Source organism: Phyllopteryx taeniolatus, chromosome 10 (assembly GCF_024500385.1).
Source record: "Phyllopteryx taeniolatus isolate TA_2022b chromosome 10, UOR_Ptae_1.2, whole genome shotgun sequence".
Lineage (NCBI taxonomy): Eukaryota > Metazoa > Chordata > Actinopteri > Syngnathiformes > Syngnathidae > Phyllopteryx > Phyllopteryx taeniolatus.
The window spans coordinates 30,132,518-30,142,873 of NC_084511.1; the positions used below are offsets into that span (position 1 = coordinate 30,132,518).

At 44.3% G+C, this 10,356-nt stretch overlaps 1 protein-coding gene across 5 annotated transcripts in view; it reads right to left on the bottom strand.

The window, feature by feature from the left end:
* The window catches only part of LOC133484570 (dedicator of cytokinesis protein 2-like), a 69,178-nt gene extending 68,645 nt beyond the window's left edge, over nucleotides 1–533 (bottom strand). For 3 of the 5 annotated variants that reach the window (XM_061787368.1, XM_061787367.1, XM_061787366.1), the window contains exon 1: nucleotides 365–533. In XM_061787368.1, the coding sequence (XP_061643352.1) occupies nucleotides 365–404 (40 nt within the window). In that variant the 5' untranslated portion in view covers nucleotides 405–533. The remainder of the gene's footprint in view (nucleotides 1–364) is intronic. The other 2 variants (XM_061787370.1, XM_061787369.1) reach the window with 1 other exon arrangement.
* Between the last annotated feature and the right edge of the window lie 9,823 nt (nucleotides 534–10,356).

The window sequence follows — 10,356 nt, forward strand, 5'->3', positions numbered from 1 at the left end:
CTGACTGACACGTTTACGACACATTATGGCAGTCAGACAACCTGCCAGTAAAGCGGCTCGAAAACCGAATCGGCGCCCAACGGCAACACGTGCTCGGGCGCAATCAATAACTTTTTCATTCCTCCTAATCTTGTAAATTCAGGCCTTTTTTTTGTTTGTTTGTTTTTGTTTTTTGTTTTTTTGGCATTGCTGTTACATTGACTCTTTTGGCTCTTTTTGCACCCGCTCACATCGTGTTAAGCAGTAACACCATTTTCCCTTTTTCTTCTTGTCAGCCGTTTGATTTCAAGTACGTCGCCGCACCGAGGCCGATTGAATCCTATCTGCAAGCACACATATATTCATATTGCTATCAAGGACTCACCGACACCATATCGCTCCGCGGTCGTGGTCCAAGGAGTCATGATCTCTCGTGACACTCTCCTTGTTTGCTGAGGTTGTTTTTAAGTCGCCTGTTTAAATTGTCACTTCTTTTTTCTTTTTTTTTTCACCTAAACTGAAAGCGGCCGCCCTCTACTTTGTCTCTTCCTCTTTTCTCTTCTCTTCCTGCCAACGGGCCCTGAAGAGGAAGTGCGTGGGCACAACAAAGCGGAGTCCCGCCGAGTAACACAATTTTCTGATATTTCCGACGTGCTCGTTTTTTTCCTCCGAATGATGCAAAGTGCATTCGTGTCGATGGCATTTGTCGTGTGTGCCTCTCTCTAAAGATGTCGACGTGTTTATACGGACAAAAATAGGAATACGAGTGGGTCAAAGGCGCGTCAGGTCCGTCGAAGACTCCGAATTGCCCGTCGGTGTGAATGTGAGCGCGACTGGTTGTTTGTTTCTATGTGCCCCGCGATTGGCCGGCGACCGGTTCGGAGTGTACCCCGCCTCCTGCCCGAAGATAGCTGGCATAGGCTCCAGCGCGCCCGCGACCCGCCTGAGGAGAAGCGGAACAGAAGATGGATGCATGAATGAATGAATGAAATTGAGTTGTTAGTTGCGGTGTGACAACACCGCTTCCTTTATGTACTCCATATTTTCTGTAGATGTGGCTTCATCACCGAGTTTGGTCAGTTGTCATCTCCATTTCACTAAACCGTCTTACTGATCCCTGTTATAATCATCTCATGCAAAAAGAAGCGTTGACCCGCGCGGTGATTCAGAGGTTTGTTGCCGCAGAGTGCAAAAACAAACGTGCCGATTCCATCGTCGGTCCGGCCACCAAATGAACTCCCGCGTGTCGCTCCAATCTGTGAGCTACAGCTGAGATATCGTTTCAGTCGGAACAACAAGAAAAAGCTCCAGGTGCGTCTTGCATTCGATTCAGCGGCATTTAAGAATTTAGGCGACTTGATTAATCGAGTAGTCGCATCTTCGAGTGCCTCTTTTGTGCGGATATGTTAAGCGGTGCGCGCTGAATTCGAAAAAATGGAAGAAGAAGAAGAAGAAACAAGAAAAATAATATATAATAAGTATGGAGGATGGTTATATGGGCTGTTTGCAGCAGGCCATCATAACACAAACTAAAACCACATGACTATACAACAATTTTAACTGCAAATCGAAACAATATTGTTGCAAAGGCAAACTTGATACGGCTTTTGTATTGCATCAGACTGGATTGAACAATGTGGAGCTCATGGGCAGCGCGTGCGAGTTTCGAGCAAAAGGGAAGTGACCCACGTTAGCCTCCTAAGTGCTCAGAAGGGGAAAGGGAACAAAAGTGTGTCTGGGATGGCCGCCGCTTGACGCGGCACAGTAGATGAGAAGGGCTTTAACAGGAAAAGGCAGCCGCGCTGTCTCAGTACTTTTGATCCCGGATTTTCAGAGCCCGAGCGCAGAGACGTGAAGGATGAAATCACCGACTGAATTCGCCCTCAAGCTTTGGCAAATCTGTTCATTTGCCTTTTCAAATTCAGACGAGAGTCGGCAACAATCCGCAGCCGTTCCGGGATTTACTCTTTTCGTCCGTGCTCAGTTTGAGCGATTCGATGCGCGACATCAGTTCTTGTCGGTGGAACGAAGGCCTCGCGTGAGCCTTTTGCCTCTTTGCGCCCACCAGATGGCAGTGCCGTCAAAGAAGATGGCGTTTCTTTCACTCGCTTCTTCTCGGAGCCAGCCGGCATCAACAGCTGCTCGCTCGCGCCACAGCGACTCGCATCGCCGCTTTACACTCAGACACTCGTTGAGATTAGGCTGCGAGAGGCCTGATGAATGGAAGCAACGAGCAACAAGACCTTCACCTCACGGGTTAAGTGTCGAAGGGCTGGGAAAGTCACGATGTCGCAAGGTGAATGCCGAGCATTAATGGGGTCAAAGATCGGCGGCGGCGGCGACCTGCGCCCGGCGTGAGGTCGAGCAGAATGGAAAATCTTTGCGGGCCCGAGGAGCGGCAGTGGGGCCCCGCGGAATATGGGCGAGTCACCATTGCTCCCCAGGAGGTCGCCCCCAGTGGTCCCCCTCCCCCGCCCCCGAGATCAGGAAGGAGTGGGAAAAAATCCGGCCCCCGCAGACTCCGGAACAGCAAACACAGGGACAAGAGGAGAAGATCCCCGCAAACCCATCTAAAATGTGCGAAAATAAAATGAATAATAATAAAACAACAACAACAACGCCGACAGCAAAGAATATAGAATTCCATTGTTTACTTTCACACAAATGTCAGATGGCGCCCTACTCCGGCAAAGGAATCAAGCGTCTCGATTTAGCATGTTGAGGAAAGGTGACCAGCGCTCTCCGTATATGTGTCATTGATTTTTTTTTTTTTTTCCGAAAGCAATATATTCTACGATGAGATTTAGCCACTGATTGATGTTAACAGTTTGTTTGTTTTTACAGTTGAATAGAATTGTTTTCTTAGCGGTAGCTAACGCGACAAGTAATGATTGTGAATATTTATTAGGGAGGTGGATTATGCTTAAATCGGCAAGTATGCACAATCTTGGGCAAAGTTTAAAATATACGAGAGTTTTTGTACAAGCGAATTGCTGTGCGTTCCCATAAAGCATGAAAAAAGGCGTCTGGGGTATCTTTGGTGCATTGCGCGCATATATTAGCTGGAGAGAACGGCCCATTTTATGCATAGTGTACTGACTAAAGTGTGTTCTATGGAGCACTTTATATTGTATAAACTGTACATTTGTGTTTTTTGTCCTTCTAAACGTATTGCTACAAATCTGCACCCAGCAGCTACGGTCGGCGGACACGGAGAGGTCTTCTTCCCATTTGGTGATTGGTAAGCGCATTGATTTAGTACATGAAATGAATTGATCCATTTTGAGAGATGTCTTTTACTTAGCGGGAGAAGCTTCATTATTTGCTCGACAAACTCCGGCAGTTGGAGGGTGCGCTGGAGTGTTGGTATTCTTTTTGTTATTGCTGCTGCTTTGAATTTATTGTATTGAAGAAAGTTTCCGGCTGTTATTGGGGAATTCTTGGAGCAATGTCCTAAAAACATTATTGTTAAATAGTTGTTGTGGGTGGTTCATTCCATGTTGTTGCCGTGTACTCAAATGAAGGGCTATATTATTAATTTCACAATCTGGATTATGCCAGATTGGGGAGAATGACATACTGGGAGCTAATTTATTTGAGGGAAGGTTTTCATTTTTATTGTAGCTATTCTTCCCAGTAATGACATAGGCAAGTTATTCCAGCGTCTTAAATCAGCTGAGTTTTTTTCCAGAAGGGGTGTGTAATTGAAATTGGTTGGCTCGGTGAGTACTTAACGCTTCCTATAGGAAGAGGGTCTTCTGGGATTTGATCTGCAGGAGTCCATGAGTTGATTTGTTGATTTTGTCCAGCTCATCGAGTAGTCTGATATTTGTGAAAATGTTTTAATGAGATTGAAGATTGCCAGAAGAGCATGCTTGGGTTCCTGGAAGTAAAGAAGAATATCATCAGCATATAGATTGATTTTGTCTTCTGTCACTAGTGAGCAGATACCTTTAATATTAGCGTTCTGACGTATAGCGGCAGCAAGAGGTTTGCTAAATATTGCAAATAGCATTGATGAGAGTGGACGTCCTTGTCTGGTTCCTCTTTGTAATGTCAAACTTTGTGAAGTGATCCTATTTGTGGTGACTGTCGCTTTCGGTGAATTGCTCTCCAACGTCTAAATGAGTCTCCAAAGCCGACTTTGCGAAGCACTGCAAACATGAAAGCCCAGTTAACTTTATCGAAAGCGTTCTCTGCGTCAAGTGACATGATGATTGCGTTTACATTTTTACGCTGTGACATGCTTATTAAATTCAACAGACGTCTGACATTATTTGTGGAACTTCTGCCTTTAATGAAGCCTATGTGGTCATAGTGGATTATCAACGGAAGTACCTTTAGAGGTCTCGCTGCGAGGGCTTTCGAGATAATCTTGATATCTACATTAATCGGTGACAAGGGCCGATACCTGGCTTTAGTCATAACTTAATCGAAGCTGCGTTAATATGACTACTAATTCTACCTTTATCCTTTATCTCATCGACTGTTCTGAAAAATAGAGGCGCTAGTATTGGCCAAAAATGTTGAATGAATTCAACAGGGGTTCCGTCCGGACCAGGCGCCCGTCTCGGTTGCATATTTTTGATTGCGTTTTGTAATTCCGTGATGGTTAAAGGAGCATCAAGGCTGCCTTTAATTTGTATATATTGAATTGAGGGATGTTTCGACCCTTAATAAAAGTTTCCATTTCTTTTTGATCTGGGTTCTTTGAAAATGTCATTTATTTCGAGCGGTGACTCTGTGGAGTTGCCGTTTGAATCTTGAATGGCTGTAATGAATGATTTTTCTTTATTGGAATTTTCCCGATTTATTATTGTACTCAAAGTTAGTGTATGTTATCTGTTATTGTAGAAAATCTGTTCTTTTTGATAAGATAACGTCGAACTATTGTTTTGCCTTTTGAAGTTGGTTTCTATCTATCGGATTAATTGCGTATTCTTCTCTGAGGTGTTGAATTTTTTCCTCAATTCCATTTTCCAATTTTTGTTCTCGTTTTTTCTCATCCGAACCCTGAATGTACATTTTTCAAGGTAACTGGAGCAACGCTGGTTACAATCACACGTTAGCCTGTTGCAAATATCACTGCAGTGACTATCTCAGTGACTTTCGGAAAATAATACAGATAATTACATTCGATGGCATTTTGATGACTTTTCTTAATTTCAAATAAATCCACCAACTCTTGGATGTTTCCTCTAAAAAATAAAAATTAAAAAGTGCGGACAAACAATACTGTAGATCATTATTTTGGAATTAACCACATTTGTTCTTTACACAAACAAACAATCAAATATGAATACATAATAAAATGTGGAAAACATGATAACATGTTGACCTAATGACAAATGTGCACAATTTAGCACTCCATATGACAAACCAGATAAGTGAATGTTCCATTAAAGAGGAAACGGTTCAAAAATGTAAGTTCTTCAGTGTGTTCGAAAGGAAAACGATGAGTCGAACCTTTTCAAAATAATAGATTGCACCACAAGGTGGCGTTTCGAGGTCATATTTGGAAAAATAGGTCATGTCCGAGACTATGCCAGAACGGCACGTGACCAGAGAGAGCCGACCCGAGCCCAAGCCGAGCCTCTTGAACGTCGATACCGGGACATTTACGATCGAGCGGCGTGAATCTTCATGAAAGAAATGTATGACTCGGCGCAGGTGCTCAGTTGGCGGGTGAGCGCTCGACGACACTATTGATGGATTGCCTCGTCAAATGCAAGTTGTCGTTCGCTTGTCACAAAATAATTCGCACTCGGTGGACTTTTATTCAGGGGGAAGTTATTCAAATGCGTCGCATTTGCTAACCTGTCGCACTTCGAACTCAAAACGTTTCCACATCTCGCTCGGTGCCCCTTTTCCCATAACAAGCCGCAGACGAACACGAAGCACCAAGCACAAAGCTCGTGGCCCTTTTCCAACGCAAGCTTTTGCGGACAAAGGCGCTGGCCGTTACGGCAGACGCGTAGACTGCTGCTGGATCCACTTCTGTACTTCTGCGTGTCAAATATACGAGTTGCCCATTTCTTCAGCCTTGCTCGATGTTCCTCCATCTTAGGCAGAGAAGAGCTAACGGAGGTGACGCTGCAGCCCGCGAGCTGCGGGGCGGGTCAAACGGGTCAGAACCGCTTCACGCTACGAGAGACGACTAGCAGAACAAACGCAGCCGTGACCCAATTTGCGGACGGGACGACTGAGCGAGACGGCAATTAAAAGGTCAAGTGATACACGCTCGAAAATGCCGCAGATACTTCCAGATGTGCACAACTGTACGTCACTGTATATTACAAGCGCTTATTGCCATTCCAAATATGCGGTATTGCATCATTATTGTTAATGAACTCGTGAGATGATTAATGAGTCTCAGCTGCTGAGGAGGTTTCGAGAGGAATCTGCCTTTGAAGAAGAAGAAGAAGAAGAAGAGGAATCACCCTTTAATGTCATGAACATGCACACAAAATTTGTTCTCTGCATTTTACCCAACACAGTGAACACATACACATGCTAGTAGAACACACTGGAGCAGGGGGCAGCTGAAGCTGCCCGGGGAGCATTTCGGGGTATCAGTGTCTCGCTCAAGGACACCGCAACCGTGAGTCCGGGGGATGTCGGCAGATGGTCCAGTCGGGGTCTCGAACCTAGGTCCGCCACGGTGGCAGGCGATGATCTTAACCATTGGGCCAGGGTTGCCCACTTGCAGAAAGACTGAGTGCTTGTCGGCTTTTTGCCGTCCTGTAGACAGACCGCCCAACGCAAGCAAAGATTTGAACAAGTGCGTGAGAAAATAGTTCAACAGTTTAAGGACAATGTTCCTCAACGTACAATTGCAAGAAGTTTAGGGATTTCGTCATCTCCGGTCCATAATATCGTCAAAAGGTTCAGAGAATCTGGAGAAATCACCGCATGTAAGCGGCAAGGCCCAAAACCAACATTGAATGCCCGTGACCTTCGATCCCTCAGGCGGCACTCCATCAAAAACCGACATCGATGTGTAAAGGATATCACCGCATGGGCTCAGGGACACTTCAGAAAACCAATGTCAGCCAAACCAATACAGTTCGGCGCTACATCTGTAAGTGCAACTTGAAACTCTACTATGCAACACAAAAGCCATTTATCAACAATACCCAGAAACGCCGCAGGCTTCTCTGGGCCCGAGCTCATCTAAGATGGACTGATGCAAAGTGGGAAAGTGTTCTGTGGTCCAACAAGTCCACATTTCAAATTATTTTTGGAAATTGTGGACGTCGTGTCCTCCGGGCCAAAGTGGAAAAGAACCATCCGGACTGTTATGGACGTGAAGTTCAAAAGCCAGCATCTGTGATGGTATGGGGCTGTGTTAGTGCAAATGGCATGGGTAACTTACACATCTGTGAACCATTAATGCTGAAAAGTACATACAGGTTTTGGAGAAACATACGCTGCCATCCAAGCGACGGCTTTTTCATGGACGCCCCTGCTTATTCCAGCAAGACAATGCCAAACCACATTCTGCACGTGTTACAACAGCGGGGCTTCGTAGTAAAAGAGTGCGGGCACTAGACTGGCCTGCCTGCAGTCCAGACCCGTCTCCCATTGAAAATGTGTGGCGCATTATAAAGCGTCAAATACCACAACGGAGACCCCGGACTGTTGAACAGCTAAAGCGAGAATGGGAAAGAATTCCACCTGCAAAGCTTCAACGATTAGTGTCGTCAGTTCCCAAACGTTTATTGAATGTAGTTCTAAGAAAAGGTGATGTAACCCAGTGGTAAACATGACCCTGTCCCACCTTTTTTGGAATGAGTTGCAGCCATAAAGTTCTAAGCTAACGATTATTTCCTAAAAACAATCAAGTTGATCAGTTTGAACATGAAATATCTTGTCTTTGTCGTGTATTCAATTAAATATAGGTTGAACATGATTTGCAAATCATTGTATTCTGTTTTTATTTATGTTTAAGACAACGTCCCAGCTTCACTGGAATTGGGGTTGTAAGATCCAATATAAAATCTTGCTGATAATTGTGCAGTTTTGCTTGGCACAATCAAAAAGGTATCAACTTAACAATACAGTCAGGCTCAAAAATCGTTTTAGTCATGACTGAATTGTTTATATATGCAGTCTGTATACGTCTAAAAAAATTAAAAAAATCCTCTCATTATTCTGGCCTTTAGCCAATCGAGATCATTTCAGTGGACCTAATTGACCTCAAACAGGAAAAGGTTTATTTGATTTCATGTCATGTGAAGAGAAAAGCAAAAAAAAAAAAAAAAAGAGTTATGTACAGTAACGTATCTTTATTAATGCTAGCAAATAGCTGGGTCATGTGTATCAGACCAGTAAAAAAGTAAAATCATATTTATGGACCATTTTGTATCTTTGATCTGAGCAAGAAATGGAAATACGAACATTCAAATTGTTGTGTTAGCTCAGAAACAAACAAGAAAATAATTCGCGACGTTCTCATGTTTGGATTTTGGTTTCGGGAGGAACGAATGGCGCACGTCTTGTGAAGCACGATACCGAACTGACAGATGCTCGATTTCCCGAGAGGGCGAGAGTGAAACACTCCATCTCGGGACGATACCTTGCGGGAACGCCAACCGAGCTCTATCGTGTACGAAGTTATTCACGAAGGCGCATTTTTATCATACATATCTGTAAGATGGCAGCCAGTGCGTGGAAGCGTGTTGGCAGCAGAAAGACAAATACGATACAGTTTGGAGCAATTTAGCATCCGCTATTACTACACCAACAATTCGAAATTAGTGAACGGCAATAACAATGACAGTAAATGAACACTTGTGTGTTTTCTTCACCATGACAACGACCATGACGTGTTAGCATACACGCTGGTCTTCATCTCAGAATGAAGCCATGATAACGTACTGGCTAGCGCTTTATGGCCCACTTCAAATGTTTCCTCATACGCACGTATGTTAAGTTGCCAAACTTGAACGTACTTTTAAATATGAGTGCGAAATATGTTGATCATAACCATAAGTGTGACACTTCCAAAGTAGCAGAGCTCTGTGTTCAACTGAATTTGAACAAAAGTCCCATCGTGTGCGGAAACGGGGGGGGGGGGGGGGCCGACAAGCGTGGACTTGCGGGCGGGCGACCGCCAATGATTGTTTTGCGAACAAGCGATGGCCACGTGTGGAATTTTGGTTGGAGCGGGATCTCTGCTTCTCACTCAGGATCTTCTCCCCTGATTGCGCTATATGAAGAATCGCGATTTCACAGCTACCGAGACGGAAAATATTTGCGCAGCCTTACCGAGTGCTTGTCTTACTGTGGTTTTTGTTGCCGTTTGTGTTGTTGTGACGGCTGCAAAACAAATTCAAAGTGCAGTAGTTTCTCTTGTTCTACGTTTCAAACGTTTGCACAAAAGCACCCCCTCCTCCTCCAGGCTGATTCATGCCTTTGAAATTACAACTTGCTTTATGACGCAGATTGGAAAAAGACTTTCTCGTGTCCGTCGGTTTTTTTATGCTCAACCGCTTCAAGACCAGGTTCGGTTCGCCGCCGAAAGAAATCAGCAACCTGCAAGGTTTACTCGTTAAACTGGTACAAATTCAAACTTATTTACCATTGACACTTGAGACTTTAGATCACATTTGCCAGGGAAGCCAAAAGCCTGTTTTTACAGGAGAAAGTCTCACTTGCAGCGATAACTGCAACATATAAAATGCACATCCACACTTTTGAGTTTTTACACAATAGACTTTTTGGCTTGTTTGTGTTTACAATAGTCGCAGAAAAACACAAGTTTTCCTGGACTACGAATGAGTCGTAGGGAGCCAACAAGAAAAACAAGAAGAAAAATGTATTTCTGCAGTTGCATTTGATCGCAATGGTGTACCTAATCAAGTGGCGAGCCAAAAAGGCGGATATTTTACGAGCACAATAAAAAGTAAGCAGTACAAATGGACACCGTGAGTGCCTTGAAAAAGGTTTATGTGGGAGAAAGAAAAAGGCCAACGCTTGCAGAAATGGCTTCATCCGCTGTTTTGGTGTCTTGACATGTTCAGAAAGTCTCGCAGATTTTTACAAGGGACGCCAACGATCTCTAAATTGATGACGCTTTCATCTTTAAGAGCGCCTCGACGTACATCGCGCCGACTTCCGTCGGTCACTCGGCCCTCCGTCGCGTTCGGAGCCACGACTGCTCGCGCGACATGAAAACCATTCATCATTGCTTCTTAAACCCCCCCCCCCCCCCCAAAAAAACAAAAACACACAAAAAAAGCCTCGCAGTCACAAACACAAGCATCTCCACAGAAGCTATCAATCATAAATATTGTCATTATTCAACTGTGTCATTGACAAGCCGTCCTGCTTTTCTCTTTTTCTCTCTTTTCTCGTTTTGCTCACGCACGCACA